This window comes from Cervus elaphus, chromosome 8 (assembly GCF_910594005.1).
Source record: "Cervus elaphus chromosome 8, mCerEla1.1, whole genome shotgun sequence".
Classification (NCBI taxonomy): Eukaryota; Metazoa; Chordata; class Mammalia; order Artiodactyla; family Cervidae; genus Cervus; species Cervus elaphus.
The window spans coordinates 8,449,790-8,473,825 of record NC_057822.1 but is presented as its reverse complement, the minus strand read 5'-3'; the positions used below and the strand labels follow the sequence as shown (position 1 = coordinate 8,473,825).

The following is a 24,036-nucleotide window of genomic DNA, read 5'->3' as shown; positions in this document are numbered from 1 at the left end:
CCAGGGCCCATAGAAGCGGAACGCTCAGAAAAATTTTTCTCTTGTTTCCTGGGCGGGCAAGGGAGTGCAGAATATGGATCGCAAGGGGACCCAGGGGCTTACAGTTGGATTCCAATGCTCATCCTCTCATCCAGCAGACATTTATGGAGCATCTTCTACGATGCGCCAGGCATGCTACTGAGAGCCAGGGATACAGCGGTGAGCCAAACAGACCAAAATCCCTGGCTTCGTGGAACCCACATTTTCCATCAGGGGAGACAGACAAACCACAAGATAAATAAAAACTTTTAAATGTGATAGATAGTAATTAATACTGAGAAGAAGAAAGCAGAGAAGAAGGATAGAGACTATTTGGTTTTAGCCGGTCAGAATGAATCAGACATTTGAAAAAGAAGGAATGGAACTGTCATGGCCAAGAGGAGCCTAAGAGATATGATGACTAAATGTAATGCAATGTCCTGACGGGATCCTCAAACAGAAAAGGGACGTTAGGGAAAAACTGAGAAAATCTGAATGAAGTTGTGGAGTCTAGTAACAGTGTATCAATATTGGTTCATTAATTATATCAAAGGTACCAAGTTAATGTAAGATGCTAATAATACGGGGAAGTTGGGTGATGAGTACAGGAATTCCTGTCCTATCTTATCATTTTTTTCTAAAATTGATTTATACCTAAAACTGTTCTAAAATAAAATGCTATCAACAATGAGGGAGACAGCAAGTGCAAAGACCCTGAGGCAAGAGCACTCTTGACAGGATTAGCAAGGAGGCACTGCTTGATGGAGATTGGGAGGAGAGGCGGTCAGAGAGATAGGTGGAAGATGAATTTTGTACAGGCTGGCAGGACGTTAGAAGCACTCTTTTCTTTGCTCCGAGGAGTATGTAGATTCACTGGAAGTCTGACATCACCTGATTTGTGATCTAACAGCAGCTCTCTGGTTGCTTTGTTGGAACTGGACCGTGTGGGGCAAGGACTGAAGCAGGAAGGCCAGTGAGGAGGTTCCTGCAGATGTCTGGGTGACAGAGGATGGTCGGTCAGACCAGAAGGGTCTGTGGAGGAGGGGAGAACGGGTCAAGTTCTGGAAATATGTTGTATTTCCAGGGGTAGAGCTGGCTGGATCTGCGGACGGATGAGACGTGCAGTGTAAGAGAAGGGGAGGATCCAGGGGCCGCCTGAGCCGCTGGAAGGATGGAGGAAGACAGGTTTGGGAGGAAATTAGGTACTTAGTTTAAACAGATTGAGTCAGAGGGCCCGTGAGACACCCCAGAGGACTTGTCAAGTGGCATCTGGAAATACAAGTCTGGAGTTGAGGAGCGAGAACTAAACTGAAGACTATGAACGTGGGAGTCAGCAGCGAAGAAAGAAAATTGCAAATTCTCAAAGCTGGGGAGGCAAGATCCCCTCGGGGGAGGGAGGGTGAATGCTGAGGTGTGGACACACACACACACACACACACACACACACAATTTATGAGCACGGCTGTTTAAATGAGCTTATGTAAAGCAATTATCCTTCAGTAAAAAAATAAATTAAAAAAACATGAGCTTAGAGGGACTTCCCTAGTGGTCCAGTGGTTAAGATTCTGTGCTCCCAATGCAGGGGGCACAGGTTAGATCCCTGGTCAGGGGACTAGATCCCACATGCCGCGACTCAGACCTGGTGCAGCCAAATAAAAAAAATTTTTTTTTAATTTTTTAAAAATACTTACAATAAATTAAATAAATGAGTTTAGAGGCTTCCATGCTTTAGCTCATATCATCCTGGCAACAAACTCTCCAGCCCACTTCTTGTATGTTCCTCCTAAAACAGCCAAGAGGATTAGTGACCTGATGGGTGAGGTGAAGTGCAAATAAGCCCAGTGCCCGGGAGGTGATTCGCTGAATTCTCACAGCACCAGTGGGACCTGGGGACCATTTTCATCATCCCCATTTGACAGATGAGGAAAGTGAGGCACAGAGTTCAGGGGACTTGGGGCAAACTCTGTCGGACAGTGAAAACCATCATGGGAGGTGGGGGTCCTATCCCTCCCTGCCTTCCCAAGGGGTTCAGTTGATTCCGAGTCAGGACTGATCAGTGGGCAGACAGACAGGGCCTCCCCACAGAGGCCCAGGGTATCTGCTTCAGTTCACGGGGGTCGCCAAGAGAACCAGCGCAGCACAGCCTGACTGCCGCACCGCCTGCCACGAGCGCCGCCTGCTGGGCGAATTCCGCTGGTTCCCAGGACACTTCTGGCTTCCGGTGCAGCTGCTGGAATGACAACGCTCTCGGGACAATGAGCATGTTAAGTTGTCAGTTCCCCCGGGCGGGGGGGCCCAGCTTTATAGAGGCTGGGAAGCTGTGCGCTCTCAAAGCTACTTTTGATGTTTCAGAAAGGCTGCACAGGTGACTTGAAAGGTAGAATTCTCTGGCTTTTCAGCTCCACTGGCCGCTGCGGTGGATCAGAAGTTCTCTGAGCAGCTACCTCCTGGACTGATACAATATTGGTGCCGTGCCAAGTCGCTTCAGTTGTGTTCGACTCTGTGCAGCCCCACGGACAGTAGCCCCCGCCAGGCTCCTGTGTCCATGGGATTCTCCAGGCCAGAATACTGGAGTGCGTTGCCATGCCCTCCTCCAGGGGATCTTCCCGACCTAGGGATTGAACCCGAGTCTCCTTCATCTCTTGCATTGGCAAGCGGACTCTACCACTGAGCCACCTGGGAAGCCCCGGACAGCTGTTCGGCCAGCTAAAAGCCCCTTTGGTCCTGGCCCAACCCCAGACCCATAAATGCCCATAAGACCTGTCTAAGGGCCCAAGCCCAGGCCAGGATTGAGGATCATTACCCTCTAGTTCTCAGCGCTGGTTGCACATTAGAAACCCCTGTGGAGTTAAAACAAAACAAAGCCCAGGTTCCTCCCAGCCTGGTGAAATCCGACTCTTTGGGAGTGGGCCCTGGGGATGAGTGTTTTTAAGAGCTCCCCCAGTGGTTCTAAAGTGAGGGACAGACTCCTGAGGCCTGCTTCCCACCCCCCACCCACGCCCCGCAGCCTGACCCTGCAGTGCCTGGAGAGGAATGCCAGCCCCCTGGGACGCCAGATCTGCAGATTTTCGAAAGAAACAAACAAAAATCTGGATAGTGTGAAATCTCTCAATTCTCAAATGTTGAGTTGTTGTTTTGGCTTTTAATTCCATTGAAAATGTGTTTTTAAAAACATTTTTTAATAAAAGTAATATTAGGTTTATTGTGGAAAATTGGGAATATATATATAGTGAGATACAAAGAAGAAAAGGCTTCCCAGGCAGGACCACAGTAAAGACACACACCCCCCACCCCCCCACCCCCTCAGCCAATGTAGGAGACATAAGAGACGCCGGTTCGGTCCCTGGGTCAGGAAGAGTCCCCTGGAGAAGAGAATGGCAACCCACTCCAGTCTTCTTGCCTGGGAAATTCCATGGACAGAGGAGCCTGGTGGCTATGGGTTGCAAAGAGTCAGACATGACTGAAGCAACTTAACACACACGTATAAAAACGAAAATGAAAGTCACTTACACTTTTTTTTTTTCACTTACACTTTTTTTTTTTTCCACTTACACTCTTAAGTGCCTCTTAGGTTCTGAATACGGAGTGATTCAGAACATTCTGAAAGAGAGTCCCTATGTCAGTGTGTTGGAGGCCCCCAAAAGGCTTTTCCTGTGGAAATGGAGTTCCATTTCTTGAAAGCCTGGACATTCAACATATTCAATAGGCTGGTCCCTCAGACCTTTGATGCTTGTCAGAGACAGACTTGGAGAACCTACCCTGCCCTTTAGATCAATATTTCTTCTTCTTGATACATAACAACAAAAATTACATTTAGAAAGAAAGAAATCTTTAGGGCAGAACTTCTGCTGTCCAGTGGAGCCGGCTCTGGAGGGGGAAGCAGCCCTCTCGCTAGGCTCGCGTGAGCCCCCTGGTGGCAGCTGGAGGGATGGCGTCATAGGGCTGGGCTCCAGGGCCTGCCCTCGCTCGCTACTCTCAAGTCTGGTTCTCAAAGTGGGGCCCCGGGACCCAGGGTCAGCCGGGAACCTGTTAGAAACACAAATTTTCAGGCCCTAAACTTCAGTTCTTCTGCATAGAAACTCTGGAGGGTGGGCACAGCAATCTGTGTTTTAACAAGCCATTTAGGCACTTCTGATGAAACTTCCAAGTTTGAGAATTTCTAGAGAAGTTCAGGCCTGGTACCAGATACTGTGTCGAAACAACCCAGGCTCTGAGCACAAAAGGCAATGACCATGCCGAAGGTGCTGGTGCTGGGTTAACACACCTCCTCAGCCCCACCGCCCTCTCAGCCCTCAGGTGTCTGGAGGCTGCAGAGCTGGGGAACGGGCGGAATGGACCACTGCCGGAGTAAACCCATCCTGGCTTCTTGGACATGGCTCGAAAGACCACACCATGTTGTGTGATGCTAAACCTGGGATTCTTAGGACAGAGATCAGAGGTATAAGGGCAGGATGATTCCAGAACCCTAGCAAGAACCCTTTCTGAGGGGATGCAAGATTTAAACTTCAGGCAGAGGAATGAAAAGAAACATTGAGGTAGGAATAAAGCAGAGACAAGGTAAGTCCAAAGAAGGAGGAAACCAAGAAAAGTGTGGTCCCCTTGGGCAGGTGGATCAGTCTTTAACCAGGTAACTTCCAGGAAGAAACGCTTCATAATTAGATTACTGTCAAAATGAAAAAGCCCCACATTGACTCAAGATGCAGCTGAGCCAGCACTTGGGGAAATTCGATCTGGGTAAAAACACCGAGGCCCCCAGCAGGTTCCCTGCAGCAAGGCTTTCCTGACCGAGAAGTGACTGTTTGCAGGGCATCCAGCAGTTTAGGAAATCTTGGCACCTGGCAAATTCAAGCAGGAGTTTGTACAGAAAATCTGACAAGAAAAACAAGGTTTTAGCAAAAACCAGAGACAGGCAGATGGAAGAAGTCATGGTAAATATGCCACTTCAAATTGTCCCCTCTCGTAGAAACAGTTGTTTATATTGTCATTCTAACAGTAAATACTATTACAGAGATGTTCTGATTTAGTTAAGACTTCATATTTCAGGTTACATGTCTCATCTAATAGTTAGCTTGATTCATTCATTAAGTATTCATTGAGTACCCACTATGTGGCACTCATTGTTCTAGGTGCTGGGTTTACAGGGGTAAACATGAAAATCCCTGCCCTCGCAGAGTTTGCATTCTAATGAAGAGCGGGAAAGGTAATAATACACGAAATAAGCGAAATGTGTAATAACGCTTTGGGTTCTTCCTCTCCAGCTTGCCCCTCATCAATTAAGTTTTCATTCTGAATTTTCAAAGAGTGACCTTGTTGAGGCTTCGGGTTGGGAAAGCTGGCTCAGGCAGGGCTTCTTAACTATTCATAAGCAACAGAACCACCCGGAGACGTTGTTCAAATGCGGGTTTAACTCGAGGCCTGGAGAAGAGCTCCCGGGTGCTAACGCTGCAGGCCCTGGGTGCAGACCACGTGCTAAGGAGCTCCCTTGGAAGTCAGGCTGTGGGGACAGAGTCCCCCGCGTGCCCAGTCGGCCCAGGATGGCGACTCCCAGCCAGGCCAGCCTCAGGGCCACTCCCTGCAGCAGCTCCAGCTCCAGCTCCGGACCTTGTTGGAGGCCCTGGCTAGTTCACGGAGCGCTCTTCTTCCTGATTCCCACAGCGTCTTCTTCTGGGCGGCTGGGCAGTCAGGAGCACGGCTGCTGCTATTTATTGACCTTCTTTAGGGTGAGGGAACAGCACCCACCCCAGAGAGGTTGTGCTGGTGGCAAAGCTGAGGGCAGACTGCCTTCTCCGTGTAGAGGGCTCTGCCCAGCCCAGAGCAGACGAGGGCCTTCAGAGAGGGAGATGCTGCAGGCCTGCCAAGAAGCCAGCTCAGCGCGAACCACCACCGAGTCACGGAACACCAGGTGTTTATGGGGCTCAAGGGCCTTTAACCTACACAGGTCTAGCTGCTGCGGGCCACAGTTGACTAGTTTTGGCCTTCACTGAATTGGCTCTGGGGTGGGTTTCCAGTTTCCTGTTTTGTCTTCCTCTGCGAAGATGTGAATTTCGCAGGAAGCAATCTGAGAGCAGCTGTTAGGAATGTTCAGCTTTCCAGGTGGCTTGCCACAGCCCTGTGGAAACAGCCAGGTGAATCTGGGCAACTGGGGTGGCAGGAGAAAGGACCATCCCCTTCCTTTTAGGCTAGGAGTCATGAGGAACTGTTCATTCTCATTTTGTAGGGTGTCTTGGAAAGATGATCCGAGAGGGAATAGGCACACTACAGCTATTTCCTTATGTCAAGTTGGGAGACGTCAGTAAAGAGAGGTTATTCAGCCAATCAAAAGGCATGCAGGCTGCTTTTTCTGTAAATCATCATCCAGAATGGCAAACATTATTTTGTGTCCTAGAAGAAATGATATTGTACTAACACGGAACCATTTCCTGATGGCCCTAGAATAATACAGACAACAACTGGAGATCTCCTTGGTGGAAAAGAACATGACTGAGAGGCTCTGGGCAGACACATTCCTTCAGGGCGGGTGAAGGCAAAAGTCAAGCGGAGGGGTCTCCCCTGGGGAACCCGGCTGGCGGAGTTAAGTGTGGTATGTTTGCAGCAGCCTGAGTGGCCGAGACTCAGGAAGGCTGTCCAGCCATAGGGGCAGGGCTGAGGTGCCAAGAGCAGAATTTTCCAAAACTGGAGCCAAGGTCAATTGTAACAATGGCCAAGAGAGGAAAAGAGCGGCCCAGAGCGGCAGGCAGCTGGCTTCTCAGAGGTTGAAAACAGGCAAAGCCTCTAGAAAGAAGGCAGGACTACGGACCTGGTTACCCTGGAGACCAGCTCAGGATGCACAGCACAAAGGAAACCCGATAGGGTACTGGTCATAACGAGGCCCCACAGGACTCTGGAGAATGGAAAGGGAATTAAAAATTTCTCACCAACTACCTTCCGACTCCACCCCTAACTTGCTTTTTGTACCAGAAAACAAGTCAACTTTGTTTCTAATGCCGTGGAGAAAGGAAAGGGTGGGGAGGGAGAAGGAGGGAAGGAAGAGGGAGGGTGAGGGGCTAAGAATGGATACATCCTGAGTAAGACTAGAAGGAAAACCACCTGAGAGCTGGGATGGATTCGCCCCAAATCCTGCACCTGAGCCCCACTCCACGGGACGCTGGCCGCTGTTGGGGCGCAGAATCGAGGACAGGAGCGTGAAAATCTAAGGCCCACTCAGAACAACCTAGCTTGTGTGCCCTCCTGAGAAGTTAAAAAGGCAGAAAACTAGTTTTTATCTGTAAGAAAATGTTTATTCTTTTGAACCCCACAGGAAAAAAAATAAGAATGCAGCCAAGACCAAGTATTTAACCAAAGTAGTGTCCCAAAAGGCAGCAAAATGGGGGAAACCTCAACACAAAGTCAGTAACAATTTTCCATGTTTTTGCACAAAGATGAAAAAAAACCTATGACAATTCCAAGTAACACTTTCATGGTGACAATTACACAAGATGATTCAAAAATGCAAGATGGCAGCGGCATGCACGCCTGGCTAAAGCTAGAAGATTTTAATCCCAGAACAAGGTCTGTGACTGAAAGGGTGATTCTTTTTAATGCTTCTATTTTGCCGACTTGCTTGTCCTACTTAAATTTGCTTTAAATGAGACGTACATGCCAATTAACAGGAAATTGTAGAACTATGTCCTTCCAGAATCCATGGCAAGGAAGCCAAGCCAATCTGTTTGGTTTCTGAATTTTCCTAGTTTCCAAATACAGTTTCGCTTTGCCCCTCCCTCTCCCAGACCCTCCCTCCACCCCCACCCGGATTCTTAAAACACTTCCGAAGGTTGCCAGTGCAAACACTTTTCTACCAATGTATAATACACACTTGAAACCGAAATCTTTGTGCAGAATTTTGAGTTTTAAACTCTTAAAAACAAACAAACAAACAAACAAAAAACCCTCCTTGGCACAAGAGCTGAGGAATTGTCAAGTTTCCTTTAAATCGTCAAACACAAGATGACGAAGACTGGAAAGCACAGTTAGAGGAAATGAAAACAGAAACAAAACCTAGAACTGCAGCTTCTGTTGGCCAGCATTGCAGTCTCTCGGACGCAACCACCACCCAGCTCCCCCTCCCAGGGTGCCGCCTCGAGCCCAGTTCAGAACACTGTGGTGCTTTCTATGAGAGGAGCCAGAAGGCGTGGCTGTGGAGGCAACAACCAGCCCAGCTACCCACCAGTTTCACAGCAGGATCCGTAGTGAGCTTGTTAGAGAGAGAAGATAGACGATGGTAAAGGGGGAAATCGTTTAAGATCGAGTTTCCTCTTGAATGTCTTTTCCCAAGGCACTGTGAACAAGACTGCTGCTAGCTATGTTCCAGGACTGAACACGCCGATGGGAACATACACATTTGAGACACAAACCCTGTGACACCCTCACAGCTGGTCTCATCACCTGAGTCTCTCCCCTCGGCTGAAATGATACTCCTTGAATTTGTTTGGTCCTTGGAGGGGTCATCAATTTTTATTTTCTGTAATATCTTCAATGCAGCTATGGGATCAAAGCTGTGTTAGGTTATTGAACCTTTTCACACTAAAAACTAAAATTTTTCATTATCATCCCATGTGAACCCAATGTGCAGGTTTTGCTTGCTGATTTAAGAACAAAACAAAAATAAAGGGCTGAGAAGCAAAAACTCTGCGTTTTTTTTTTTTTTTCTTCAAGAGGAAACTGTAAGAATACATAAAAGGCAAAATTGGCTACTTGAAATCCAAGAATGGTTTTAATGTATTGGCCGAGAAAAATAAACTGCAAAGTTCTGTGAGGTCTTCTAAAAATTTACAAGAAAAACTGATGGGCAGTTCTAATCAGACTTGGATGTTATCTTTCCCCCCCTTTTTAAAAACGACAACATATACAGTCCCACAAAATATCAACTTTTTTTTTTTTTAATCTTGACTGCCAGAGACGCTCCTTTGTGACGCCTTCTGATAACCAGATGGCTGAACGAAACACACTGCTGGCCTTCATTTCTTCAGGGGCTGGTAAACAGAGGCATTGGGATCGAGTCCAGAGGGGCTGGTCTCCACAAATTTGGAAGAGTAGTGGGGGGAAACGGGGCTCAGGGGGCTGGTGGCAGCACTGTACGTTATGCTGGGCATGACGGCCATGACTTCAGCTATCTTCTGTTTTAGGTCCTTGATTTCCTGGTCTTTCTGAAGAATTTGTCCTGGAAGATCAAAGACCCGCCATTAGTGAGAAGGAAGGGTTCACCCAACACAGTGCCCTTTTGGGCCCGTCAATCCCAAGTGGGTTCAACTCCAGCTTTGACGGTTTGCAAGGGGGGACACTTTTCCTGTAATAGGCCAGTAAATATTTTAAATACTGTGAGCCACATACTGTTCTTGTCATTTTTTTTAAGACCATAGTAAAATGTAAAAACTATTCGCAGTCCACTAGTGGTACAAGAAAAGCTGGCCCATGTGGCCCATGGGCCATGGTGTGCAAGGGGAAAGCAACTGTGTTTAGGCAGGTGTGATGAAGCAAAGAGCTCTCGCACCAGAAGCCATGTGCTGGGCTCAGCAGCAGCAAGGCAGCCTAAGAGGGGGCTGCTCTCGACTTGCAGCTCGGCCTCTGGAGTGGAAACACTGCTCTGGGAGGACGGAGCATCTCTGAGTCAGGGCAGGCAACGCAACCAGCTCCCGAGGGCCGCACGGCCGCTCCTCTACCTGCGCTTCTCTTGTGCTCTGTGTTGTTAACTCAGGAGGCTTGTGTTTCTACTTCCTCACAAAGCTGTCCCTGCTCCTTCCATCTAAATCAGACCTCACCCCCAGCCCCCAACTCCTCGATTCTCAACACACCCTAATTTTCCCTTTCTGTCACTTTCTTCTGTGTAATAATTCTAATAATCACACAGCTAACGCATACGTGCCAGGCACTGTTCTAAGTGCTTACACAGACGAATTCATTTACTTATCAAAACAACCCTCTAAGCTGGGAATTATCATCATCATCCATTTTATAGATGAGGAAACCGGAGCACAGAGAGGTGGCGTGACAGAGCTGGAATTGAACATGATGCAGTTTGGCTCCAGATTCTGCAATTCTGTCTCTTATGAGTGTTGAAATGGGCGATGGTTAGTGCCCCATTGGAGAAGGCAATGGCAACTCACTCCAGTACTCTTGCTTGGAAAATCCCATGGACGGAGGAGCCTGGTAGATTGCGGTCCATGGGGTCGCTAAGAGTCGGACACGACTGAGCAACTTCACTTTCACTTTTCACTGTCATGCATTGGAGAAGGAAATGGCAACCCCCTCCAGTGTTCTTGCCTGGAGAATCCCAGGGACAGGGGAGCCTGGTGGGCTGCCGTCTATGGGGTCACACAGAGTCGGACACGACTGAAGCGACTTAGCAGCAGCAGCAGCAGTGCCCCATATCTCTCCCCTAGCCCACGAGCTCTGTGAGGGCCAAGACTGTCCCCCCTTTTTCATCTCTGCCAAAATCTTAGTGCCCAGCTCAGTGCAAAGCTGAGACCCTGCAAGGCATATATCCTACCAAAGTCATTCAGTTATCAATGGCTGAGCAGGATTTAAACCCAGGACCACTTGGTTCCAAAGCCCATGCAATCTCCATCATGCTTTGATGCTCCCTGGTCCACTAGGGGAAGAACACTTAGGAGGAGCCCTTTTGAAATTTAAATGCTGAAAAAAGTAAGAGGTTGCATTTGAGTTGCACTCACTTTGAGTCCTACAGAAGATGGTAATGTATCTGAAATGTAAGAGAGCGTGGTGGCAGATTTTAAAAAATGATATAGTAGAGATGAAAGCCATTTTGGAACCAGGATGAATCAAATGATAGAGAAAGCAGAAGGAGAAAGGCAACAAGGGGTTTGATTTAAATTACAAAGTTGGGTTCCTATTAGAATATTCCAAGCATGACAGAAGAGAGAAGTAGTGGGGAAGGCAGAGACAAAGAGTCGCAGAAAGGAACTGCTCCCTACGGCTTCCTTCACGTCCCCTCAGCTTCAAGTGAGCATCAAATACCCTCCTTCTCTTTGAACAAAGAAAGCCTCAGATGAATAAAATACCTAATGGCATCTGATATATGAGCCACTGTATCTTCTTTTCCATGCAGATTTAAGTTTGGTTTCTTTAATCAGTAACGTACAAACATTCCCAGAGCTTTGGAAAAGACAGTTCTCTCTGCTTCTCTGTGGCTTTACAGCAATTTCTGGGCCAACAAGGAAGTATAATCCGTACTGAGAAGCCAAGCTCCCCTCGGCTACTCCGAGACCAGGTGCTGCTTCCCTCCAGGAGGCAACCTCTTTCGAGTCTGCAAGTCCAAATGGGAGGAGGCAGAGAGAGGGTGGCCACTTTTCAGGGAGCTGAGTCAGGCAGGCAGAAAAATACAGTGTGTGCTCAGAAGTCTGGCTCTAAAGCAGGATTCCCAGGAAGCTTCTTTTTAAATGTCTTTCCTTGAGTCTGCAGATTCATAAACCTGATTCTCAACCCCCTTCACTTCCTGCTCTGTTGCTGCCATCCCAAGCCACTCCTATGGCTTCACTGACCTTTCACAACTTCTGTGTCCCACCCAACCCCAAGGGTTCCGGCCCTCTCTCTGGGTGTAGGCCCCGAATGCAAACTGACTGCTGCAGACCTTCAGCTCGGTGTCTGGGAGGCAACTCCAGATGAAAGCATCCCAAAGCAAACTCACTTTCTCTTCTCATTCCTTAAATCTGTTCGGCTCTTCTTCCAAGGTTTCAGCAGCCCTGCTGGAATATGTCACCCTCTTCCCTCCTGAAAATCCAGGAGTTACATCCTCTAGTATTGTTTCACTCACTGTCCTCCTTCCTAACCCACTCTCTTCTTCCACATCCCCCAACTAGAGGCCACTGGACTGCTCCCCTGGACGTTCTCAGCACTTTCTTTCCTTCGCTTACACTGTTCCCTCAGATAAGAATGGTCTTCCCTGCCATTCTCTGCTTTCAGAATTCACCCTTTGAGGTCATGTACCCACTGCTATATTCAAAATGGATAAACAACAAGGAGGACCTATTGTATAGCACGTGGAGCTCTCCTCAATTTTATGTGTGAGCTTGGATGGGAGGAGCGCTTGGGGGAGAATGGATCTATGTGTATGTGTGGCTGAGTCCCTTCACCGTCCACCTGACACTACCACAGCATTATTAACTGGCTATACTCCATACAAGAGAAAAAATGTGAAGTATGAGAAAAAAAAGAATTCACCCTTCAAAGTCCATCCAACGGCCCCTCCCTTAGGAAGCCACCTTGACCTCTCCTCTGGCCGTTCAGGCCGCCGGCCTCTATCTATTGTGTGGTGGCAGGCCTTATGTGTGGCCTTCCCTGGTGTGGCACTTCTCACAGCGTCCATGCTATCCTCACCCTAGTACTAAGACATTATCTGCCTTCTTCACTCGCATTCCCTCATGAAACTAAGTGAAGTCTTCCAGAAGCAACATGGCAAATGAAAGCACAACAGACTGAATGTAGAAACACACATTTGAAAAACACCTCCCTGGGTCACTCAATTTTAACACTTTATTGACCGGAGACATAGTAACACCATAGGCATTAGTTCCTGCAAAAATCCCCTGGTCAATAATGTGTCAAGGGTGTAAAGAAGTCCCTAAGACCAAAAAGTCTGAGTGCCACTACCTTAGTGGACCCTCAACTAGAGTCTGTCTTGTTTATCTTGTCTCCTCTTCACCTTCTAGTAAAACGGTTTATGTAGACCAAGTGTGAATGCTCTGCAAGTACCTGTTGAGATATTCTTTTCCTTCTACTAAGTCAACTGCTTGAGAAAATTTTTCTTCAGTCATCTATTTGTGGCTTATCAACTTCTTGAACAAAATCTAAATTTCTCTTCATTAGGTCACATCCGGTCTCTATTTCGAAGCCTTCCAAAGCTTCCCATAGCATTCAGAATAAAGTTCTTTCCATAGGCGGCAAAGCTTGGCAGAATGTGGCTCCTGCTACTTTTGATCCTAAAAACTCTCCCCATCACTCAGGCTGTAGCCCCACTGGCCACGACGCAAGTTCCCTCGAGACACTTACCTGCTCCCTCACTCTCTGCTCAAACGCTACCTAGTCAAAGGCTCTTCCACGTCCTCCAGGTCAAACCGGTAGCACCCCTCCCCGCCCTGCACAGGCTCTCTTGCCACTGCTTCATTTCCTTCACTGCGCCCCTCCATGTGTTACACCCTTGCCTGTGAGTGTCGGTCCCCTTGGGGATGCTCACGGTGTTTGGTGCACGGTGAGTCTCAGTAATGTCTGCTGAGGAACAGCCTGCCCTCCAGACCCTCCCTGTCCCTCCACTCCCTCATCTGCAACCTTTGCTCCATTCAAACAGAGCCTGCAGCCGCCTCACTCAAGCTGTTTCTTCTGTTTAGACGCCTCTCTTCCCCTCCCGCTCACTACACACCGTTTCTTCACTGGGTTAACCCCTTCTCATCACCCAAGACCCAGGTCAGACATCAGCTCCCCTGGGAGACGTCCCTCTAACGCTCCAGGCCGGCCGAGTGCCTGCCTATGTTCCCAGGCAACCCATGCGTCCTGCTCCACTGGCACCTTCTGGTGACTCTGCAGTCCTCTACACACTTCCACAACACGCTGAGCTCCCTGACACAGAAACTCACCCTCTCCCCGGGGTGCCCTGCACTGGACACGTTCTCACTTCACAGTGCGTCTGCAGAATGAATGAACGTGATGATTCCCAGGTGCTCACGGTGGGCACTTCTCAAACCCCTTTGGTCAGCGCTCTGAGGACGCTCTGCCCTCTGTCCCCAGGCAGCGCTGACCGGGGCCCGCTGCGCGCCTACCTTGGGCGATCTCAAGCTGTCGCTTTGCATCCCCCAGTGCGGAAAACAGGTCGAGCTTGACTCTCGTCTCTGCACTCAGGCTGTTCTCCAGGTGCTGCGTTTTATCTTGCATGGCCGAGAGGGCTGACATTAGCACCTCAGTGTCCTTCTCATTTTCCTTATACTTCCGAAGCTCCTATCAATATCAGCAAAGCAGCAATGTTACAAGACAGTTTTGGCATCGATGTCTACAAATTAGCCTGAAATCACAAATAAAATCCCACCATTATTGACCTGGCCTCTAGAACACAGAATCCTGCTCCTTCATACACCTTACCCCTTAGAGGGAGTGCAAAATGTATTTATACAGTGACATGCACATACAAAAACACTGACTGTGTTGGGTTATTTCAAGGTAACAGTGGACTCTGTCTCCAAATAAAACACTTTCTTAAGATCCTAACTCAGAACCACAAAGACCCTGCTGCCAGTTGCAAATGGTGCTATAATGCTGTAGTCAAATTAGCCAAAACTCTACTCTCAACTTAAACTAAAAACTGTAAAAATCTTAAATTATTTTGACAGGGCATACTCCAAAATAAACCCACTTAAAACATCAGATGCACACACACACACATACACACTGATATTTTAATATTTTCACTTTAAGAAAAATTGAAAATTACAGTGAATTAAAAAATACTTAAAAGTTCAAGGAAGAAAATAAAAATCACCCAAAATCCCAATGCTGCAAAAAATTGGATACATCTTCTTCTAGTCTTTTTTAAGCCTATGTATCTTCTAGCATAATTGAAATCACACTAAACGTATAATTTTTAAAAAACTTACATAATCTACAGTTCTTTGAAAATACAATTTTTATTGACTATATAATATTCCAAAATGTATCAGTTCAGTTCAATTGCTCAGTCGTGTCCGACTCTTTGCAACCCCATGGACTGGAGCACACCAGGCCTCCCTGTCCATCACCAACTCCTGGAGCTTGCTCAAATTCATATCCATTGAGTCAGTGATGCTGTCCAACCATCTCATCCTCTGTCATCCCCTTCTCCTGCCTTCAGTCTTTCCCAGCATCATGGTCTTTTCCAATGAGTTAGTTCTTCGTATCACGTGGCCAAAGTATTGGAGCTTCAGCTTCAGCATCAGTCCTTCCAATGAATATTCAGGACTGATTTCCTTTAGGATGGACTGGTTGGATCTCCTTGCAGTCCAAGGGGCTCTCAAGAATCTTCTCCAACACCACAGTTCACAAGCATCAATTCTTCGGTGCTCAGGTTTCTTATGGTCCAACTCTCATATCCATACATGATTACTGGAAAAACCATAGCTCTGGCTAGATGGACCTTTATCAACAAAGTCATGTCTCTACTTTTTAATATGCTGTCTACGTTGGTCATAGCTGTTCTTCCAAGGAGCAAGCATCTTTTAATTTCATGGCTGTAATCACCACCTGTAGTGATTTTGGAGCCCAAGAAAATTAGTGTCACTGTTTCCATTGCTTTCCCATCTATGTGCCATGAAGTGACGGGACCAGATGCCATGATCTTAGTTTTCTGAATGTTGAGCTTTAAGCCAACTTTTTTACTCTCCTCTTTCACTTTCATCAAAAGGCTCTTCACCTCCTCTATGCTTTCTGCCATAAGGGTGGTGTCATCTGCATATCTGAGGTTATTGATATTTCTCCCAGAAATCTTGATTCCAGCTTATGCTTCATCCAGCCTGGTATTTTGCAAGATGTACTCTGCATATAGGTTAAAGAGGCAGGGTGACAATACACAGCCTTGACGGACTCCTTTCCCGATTTGAAACCAGTCCATTGTTCAATGTCTGGTTTTAACTGTTGCTTCTTGACCTGCATACAGATTTCTCAGGAGACAGGTAAGGTGATCTGGTATTCCTATCTCTTTAAGAATTTTCCACAGTTTGTTGTGATCCACAAACAACTGAGTACTGCCTGCTGAGTGTCCAGGAGTCTGGCGGAGGTGTGGGCCGACAGTGGCCTGCTGCAGGGTCAGGTGCACTGAGTACAACAGTGCCTGCACAAGTCCTTTTGAAGGAGGCTGCCATGACCCAACCTCGGACGGGGGGTAGCTCGTCTCGGCCGCCGCCCCTGACCTCGGACGGGGGGTAGCTCGTCTCGGCCGCCGCCCCTGACCTCGGACGGGGGGTAGCTCGTCTCGGCCGCCGCCCCTGACCTCGGACGGGGGGTAGCTCGTCTCGGCCGCCGCCCCTGACCTCGGACGGGGGGTAGCTCCTCTCGGCCTCTCCTGTGCCGTCGCAGCCTGGCACTCTCGGTTGCCGCCCCTGACCATCTGCGAGGCCCGTCGCAGACCCTGCGCTTGTGCGCAGTCTGTCACAGCCCATGTCCGAGGTCAGGGGCGGCGGCCGAGAGGAGCCACCCCACGTCCAAGGAGTGGCGGCTGCACAGGCCCAGGAAGGCCAAGAGGAGCTACTCCACGTTCAAGGTCAGGAGGGGGCGGCCCTGAGGAGATACCCCTCGTCCAAGGTAAGGAGCAGCGGCTGCACTTTGCTGGAGCAGCCGTGAAGAGATACCCCACGTCCAAGGTAAGAGAAACCCAAGTAAGACGGTAGGTGTTGCGAGAGGGCATCAGAGGGCAGACACCTGAAGCCATAATCACAGAAAACTAGCCAATGTGATCACAGGATCACAGCCGTGTCTAACTCAGTGAGACTGAGCCATGCCGTGTGGGGCCACCCAAGACGGACGGGTCATGGTGGAGACGTCTGACAGAATGTGGTCCACTGGAGAAGGGAACGGCAAACCACTTCAGCGTTCTTGCCTTGAGAACACCATGAACAGTATGAAAAGGCAAAATGATAGGATACTGAAAGAGTAACTCCCCAGGTCGATAGGTGTCCAATATGCTACTGGACATCAGTGGAGAAATAACTCCAGAAAGAATGAAGGGATGGAGCCTAAGCAAAAACAATACCCAGTTGTGGATGTGACTGGTGATAGAAGCAAAGCCTGATGCTGTAAAGAGCAATATTGCATAGGAACCTGGAATGTTAGGTCCATCAGTTCAGTTCAGTTCAGTTGCTCAGTCGTGTCCGACTCTTTGCGACCCCATGAATCGCAGCACGCCAGGCCTCCCTGTCCATCACCAACTCCCGGAGTCCACCCAAAACCACGTCCATCGAGCTGGTGATGCCATCCAGCCATCTCTGTCGTCCCCTTCTCCTCCTGCCCCCAATCCCTCCCAGCATCAGGGTCTTTTCCAATGAGTCAACTCTTCGCATGAGGTGGCCAAAGTATTGGAGTTTCAGCTTCAGCATCAGTCCTTCCAATGAACACCCACGACTGATCTCCTTTAGGATGGACTGGTTGGATCTCCTTGCAGTCCAAGGGACTCTCAAGAGTCTTCTCCAACACCACAGTTCAAAAGCATCAATTCTTCAGCCCTCAGCTTTCTTCACAGTCCAACTCTCACATCCATACATGACCACTGGAAAAACCATAGCCTTGACTAGACTGGTGATAGAACCAAGCAAGGTCCAATGCTGTAAAGAGCAATACTGCATAGGAACCTGGAATGTTAGGTCCATGAATCAGGGCAAACTGGAAGTGGTCAAACAGGACATGGCAGGAGTGAATGTCGACATTCTAGGAATCAGAGAACTAAGATGGACTGGAATGGGTGAATTTAACTCAGATGACCATTATATCTACTACTGTGGGCAGGAATCCCTTAGAAGAAATGGTGTAGCCATCATGGTCAACAAAAGAGTCCGAAATGCAGTACTTGGATGCAATCTCAAAAACGACAGAATGATCTCTGTTCGTTTCCAAGGCAAACCATTCAATATCATGGTAATCCAAGACTATGCTCCAACCAGTAATGCTGAAGAAGCTGAAGTTGAACGGTTCTATGAAGACCTACAAGACCTTTTAGAGCTAACACCCAAAAAAGATGTCCTTTTCATTTTATGGGACTGGAATGCAAAAGTAGGAAGTCAAGAAACACCTGGAGTAACAGGCAAATTTGGCCTTGCGGGTACGGAATGAAGCAGGACAAAGGCTAACAGAGTTTTGCCAAGAGAATGCACTGGTCATAGCAAACACCCTCTTCCAACAACACAAGAGAAGACTCTACACATGGACATCACCAGATGGTCAACACCGAAATCAGACTGATTATATTCTTTGCAGCCAAAGATGGAGAAGCTCTATACAGTCAGCAAAAATAAGACCAGGAGCTGACTGTGGCTCAGATCATGAATTTCTTATTGCAAAATTCAGACTGAACGATTATACAGTGGAAGTGACAAACAGATTCATTTGACAGAGGGAGTGCCTTAAGAACTATGGATGGAGGTTCATGACGTTGTACAGGAGGCAGTGATGCAGACCATCCCTAAGAAAAAGAAATGCAAAAAGGAAAAATGGTTGTCTGAGGAGGCCTTACAAATAGCTGAGAAAAGAAGAGAAGCTAAAGGAGAAAAGAAAAGCTATTCCCATCTGAATGCAGAGTTCCAAAGAACAGCAAGGAGAGATGAGAAAGCCTTCCTCAGTGATCAGTGCAAAGAAATAGAGGAAAACAACAGAATGGGAAAGACTAGAGATCTCTTCAAGAAAATCAGAGATACCAAGGGAATATTTCATGCAAAGATAGGCACAATAAAGGACAGAAATGGCATGGCCCTAAATGTATATGTACCATAATTTATTAAATCTCCACTGTTAAGATTTTCAATTTTTTTGCATTTATTAATATATACCATTGTGATGTACATCTTTGTTTATCAATCATCGATGAGACTTTAAAATATTTACCTTAGGCTGGAGTCTGAGGAAAATATTTTTAGAAAATACGTGGTCTTTCTAGAACATTATCCTTCCACCAGCAACATACGAGGCCTACTTCATCGCACCCTTACCCAGGCTGTTATCACTGTTTAAAAATTGTTTGCTAATTTCACAGAATATAAATGATACCTAATTTTAATCTATCTTTGGTGATATATAAGGACATATTCTTACATTGTTATCAGTCATTTGTATTTTTTCTGTGAACTATTTATTCTCACCCTTTGCCTATCATCTGTATATTTTGAGATTTTTGAGCTTTTCTTAGCAATACTTATCAACAATTTACATATTGAGAATATTAACCCCTTATTTATAATATTTGTTGCAATATCTGTATCCGTTCCAGGTGTTTTTTTTTTTTTTTTCCATTTTTTTTTTCCACCTTGTGATTTAAAACAAAATGCATTTTTTTTCCTGTGGAATTTTGACTCTTTCTCTGGAATTTCTTTTTCTGTGGTATCAGATGAGTGTCTAATTTTCTTTTTTCCCTGTTGTCTAGCTGTTCCACAGCCTTTCACTGATTAACCCTTGCTGTTTTATCCATTTCTGATGCCATCTTCACTGCACACTTTAGGCTTTGTCTCTGGGTCATCTATTCTATCTGCCACTGATTTTTTATGGATCTCCTATAACTCAAATTACTATAACTTTCAACTTAAGACATTAGTTTTAAATGTTCCTTTAAAGACCCAACATCAAATACTTCATCAAGGTATACACAATCCCAAAACTGGCACTGTCCAAAGAACCAGCAGTTTTCCACTCCATGCACATGCAGTTTTCCTCCACTCCATGCGTCGAGTGGCCATCTGTGAGGCTCAGAGCCATCCAGAATGGTCAATTCCCTGGCAATGGATACAGAGTTAGGGCTAAGAAGAGGTATATCAGTTCCAAAGCACACTAATTTGGCCTGTAACCCGAAAAAGTGAAATGAATCTGTGGTAAACCAAATTCTGGTATAAAACATGTCAGGGACCAATATTTCTGGCCTGTCTTAGAATCCAGTTAAATTAAATATAGCTTGAATGAGCTGCACAAGCTGAGAGCTTCTTTTGGTCACATGGAGATTTTCAAATGCAATGGGGTTTGGCTTGTATTAGCAGGGACCATCTCCTCGTGGCAGCACAGAGCACAAATCTAACACAAAAGAGGAACTCAAGAAGTGAGATGAAGTCGGCTGTTCCTCCCTTACCTGAACTTTCAGCTCTAATTCTCTGATCTGGTCTTCTTTAACCTTCATGTCCATTGTGAGCTTCTTGCCCTCTGCTTCTAATTCTCTGATCCGATTCCGTAAGGTTTCGGTGCACTCTCCCCTTTTAAAAAAGAAGAGAAAGGAAAAAGAATTCAGACAAGTATAGGTTTAATCATATTTTAGGACCGATATTTTTCTTGTACTCACAGAATCAGATTTCAGCTTTTGGCTCAGTCTGCTCATTCTCTCTGTACTTTTATAATTTCAAAAATGATCTAAAATGATTACTAACTGGTTGTCTCGGATAAGCCAAGCTCCAAGCTAGTACTTTTTTTACTCATACTGCCTTCTTTACTGGAGTTGGGTTTATTATTCCATTTTCCAGAGAAGAAAACTGAAGCTATTCAGATATAATATAATACTGAAAAAGTGAATATAGTCCCAAGGTTCCCAACTTGTAGGTCACAGAACGGGGTAAGAACTGAGGTTTTTCCACTTTGCCAATCCACCAAGCTTCCCATCAGGTAACATGACCTGAGACAATGTACACAAGCTGAGCAAGACAGAACCAGATGTGTTCTGTCTCCAGCAGAGGGCAGTGAGCTAAAAACATTTTCACTTTTGAGGGGCTATGCACTGCAAACATCACCTTTCTTTAGGCATGATATTTTGACAAGCCTGAAGCAAATAGAAAGAGAAGGGAGCAGCATTAGACTTGCTTCTCAGGGCTATAACAAGGAAAAACGTAAAAAGATGATGATAACAGCAAGTTCAAAGCTGATGAACTGTTTAGGTTTCAGAAATAGCCTGGTGGAGAAAGTAGGTATCCTTTGCCCACAAAAAGGAAGGTCCAGAGAGAGACTTAAGGTTTGAGATTTATTAAAAAAAAAAAAAAAAACAGCCTCTACATGAATGAGGGCTTTACTGGTGGCTCAGCCGGTAAAGAATCTGCCTGCAATGTGGGAGACCTGGGTTCAACCCCTGGGTTGGGAAGATCCCCTGGAGAAGGGAAAGGCTACCCACTCCAGTATTCTGGCCTGGAGAATTCCATGGACTGTATAGTCCATGGGGTCGCAAAGGGTCGGACACGACTGAGCTACTTTCACTTCACTACATGAATGATGGCAAACAAGAACCATCCAAGGGTAGGAGAGCAAAGGCAATAAGCTTAACTGAAAGCAGAAGAGATTAAGGGTAGAGACTGAAACCAACGTACTGATTCTCAGGCATAAGAGACACTAAACAATATGGTTAAGAAACCATCATATCCACCTCGGGGTTTTGTTTGTTTGTTTGTTTGCTTGTTTTAAAGAGTAACTGTCAGATGAACTAACGAGAGCACAAGCACACCAGACGAGTGTCCAGGAAAACCTCCTGCGGTGCAGGTGCTTCAGAAACGCTCACAACAAACAAAACTCGTCACATCCTAGGCAAGTTAGTAAAGGGTCTGGTGAATTCGTAAAGATGCTGATGGCCCAAGTCAGCTCAGCCAGCTGCGGTCCAGAGTCTGCTGGGGTAAGGCAGGATCACACAAGAGAAAGACTTCTCCATCCCACTGATACTTCCTAAAAGATGAAATGATGGTTTACCAAGTACTCTACAAAGGCCAGCACTGAAAAGAGGGCTATTAACGTGTCAAACACAAAAGAGCAAAAAGTAGAACTACATCACATAGACACAAATTTGGGGATAGAAATTTAAATGAAATAATAATTGACCCTCATGCTGCATCTGTAAACCTATAACTGACCCTCACCGTGCAGAAGAACTTCACCAGTCGAAAAAATGAAGAAAAAGTGAAAAAGTGAAGTAGAAGCTAAAGAGAGACAGAGAAGGAGAAAAAAAGGCTCTTAACTCTTTCTCCATCTTTTTTAAGGTCATTTGACAGTTTGCTGATGATGTCCAACAAAGACATAAGCAGTCAGGACACAGTGCCTGGGGAACTGAGATTTTATCTTTCTTGCATTTTAAGATAAAAACTCTAGAAACCCACAACTCAGAGAGTAATGACAGTCCTGCAAGGGAACAAAACTCCAGATAGGCTCTCTCAAAGTATATAGTAATTATCAGTCTTACAGAAAGTGACTGGAACCCCTTTTTGAGCAGCATTTTGTGATTCCCTCATCCTGCTTTACAGAGGAGGTCACTGAGGGATGAAGTGGTCATGAGAGCTTGAGCTTGCACAGACGAGTTTAAACCAGTTAACGTAACAGTACTTAAAAGCCATCCATCCTTGCACGATTGTGTACCTCCAGACCTGCCCCAGGCATCAGATCCCCATTCTCAGTCCAAGGAACTCTGCGCAGCTGGCGTGGACCTACCTCGATGCAGCAGCAAATGCGACCGCCCGGGCAGCAGTAGCTTCTTCTAACTTCTTCCTTTTTTTCTCCTCCATTAACTGCTTTTCTACAAAACTTCGGGCTTCCTGCTCAGCTTTTAGCTTTTTCTCCAACTGGCTGATATTCTGCTTATCTTTCTGCTTCATTTGCACAGCATTATGTAATCTATATGGAAATAATTGTCATACAGTTTTACAATTAGAAGTGTTCACCATAAACCCTGGAAAGACATGGCTTCTCTTTATCATTTTAAGGCCAAACAGGAGATTTGAATAGCAAATCATAGATGTCAACTCCCAGAGGACCCAGGGAAAATACACTGTCATTATTATTTAACGATTCCTAAGAGCAAATAAACAAGCTACTTTACAAGATACAGAATTGGACCTAACCTCTGCTTTACTGGGCTTTCCTGGTGGCTCAGACAGTAAAGAATTTGCCTGCAATGCAGGAGACCTGGGTTCGGAAGATCCCCTGGAGGAGGGAACGGCTACCCACTTCAGTATTCTGGCCTGGAGAATTCCATGGATACAGTCCATGGAGTCGCAACCAGTTGGACATGACTGAGCGACTTTCACTTCACTTCTGCAAGTGATCTACAGAAGGTAATCCAAAAAAACAGGATAAAACAAGTTTCTAAGAGAGGAAAAGATAACTGGAGAACTCATTCTACTGCCTCATACAACTTCAGTCTGAGACCAAGAAGAGCAGATGGAACCAGCCCCACTGAAACGGAGGGAAAGGGTGGGAGGGCAAGGTCTTTATTTGCTTGAATACAATATGCTACAGCCTACTGCAGCCTTTCCTTTCCAGCTGGGAGATGTTTTCTCCGAGTATCCCAAAATAGAAACTCGTAGTTAGAATCACAGGATGCTTAATTTCAGACAGAAATTTCAGCCAGTCTCTGCCTTGCTACTACTACTCCTAGCTTTATATATCAATACAAGGTGAGTTTTTCTCACTGTATCAATATATTAACAATGCTACAGCCATCGCACACACACATGGGTCAGAAACAATGGAAAGTCTATTTGTCTATAATACTCTAGCTTTTGAGCTACATTCCCTGAAAGTGAGGAACGAATGCTCTTTCAAGGGAAAGCTCAGACAGCTCAGCACCTACAGTAAGCAATCACTACCCCAGACACCCAATGACTAGATATTAAAAAAAAAAAAAAAAAAAGATAGACCCACATTGAGTCAAGAAGTAATTCCAGAATGAATTAATGGAAAGCATAAAAGAAGAGCAGGCTTTTGGTCTGCCTCTTCAAATAAACTCAAAGTTCAATGCCACTTTTAGTTCCAGAAATCAAAGTACAGAGAGTCTAATCCTCTGGAAACTGTCACTCAAAGGAGTAAGAGCTTCAAATTGTGACAGAAATACTTCTGGTCAATTTTACTCAAATTGTCACAAAAGCTCAATGACTATTTTAAACTAAGAGCAGAAGTTATTAAATGAGAGAAGACAAATAGCATTATTAAACTGTTTTGTTAACATTAAATGTTTTTATAGATTTTGTAACACATTGAATATCTCATACTAAACTAAATACTTTAAACATTTTATTTTTAAAAATCCCTCTGCTAGATTCTTTTGTCATCATGAACCTTGCACTCCAATACCCGAGAACAAAAGTGGTGTGAGGCTGCTTGGCTCGCTGCCAAAGGCCCACAGGTGCACGTACTTGTTCTGCAGCAGCTCATTCTCCTGCCGGAGCTGGCCCATTTCTGAGCGGATCCCTCGCTCGGTGCTTGAGAGAGAACTGATCTGACTGCGGAGCTCCTGTTCCACTTGCCTGCTGGCCTGCAGGTCAGCCTTTAACTTTTTAATGTCTTGTTCCAGCCTAGGAG

General features: G+C 46.1%; 1 protein-coding gene across 1 annotated transcript in view; it reads right to left on the bottom strand.

Annotated features, from left to right (window-relative positions):
- Positions 1–8,053: 8,053 nt before the first annotated feature.
- The window catches only part of MACO1 (macoilin 1), a 65,760-nt gene continuing 49,777 nt past the window's right edge, over positions 8,054–24,036 (bottom strand). Inside the window, exons 7-11 of the mRNA XM_043909283.1 lie at positions 23,871–24,029; positions 22,168–22,350; positions 19,847–19,967; positions 13,824–13,998; positions 8,054–9,214 (exon numbers count right to left, since the gene is read on the bottom strand). Coding sequence (XP_043765218.1) covers positions 9,012–9,214; positions 13,824–13,998; positions 19,847–19,967; positions 22,168–22,350; positions 23,871–24,029 — 841 coding nt within the window. The 3' untranslated portion in view covers positions 8,054–9,011. The remainder of the gene's footprint in view (positions 9,215–13,823; positions 13,999–19,846; positions 19,968–22,167; positions 22,351–23,870; positions 24,030–24,036) is intronic.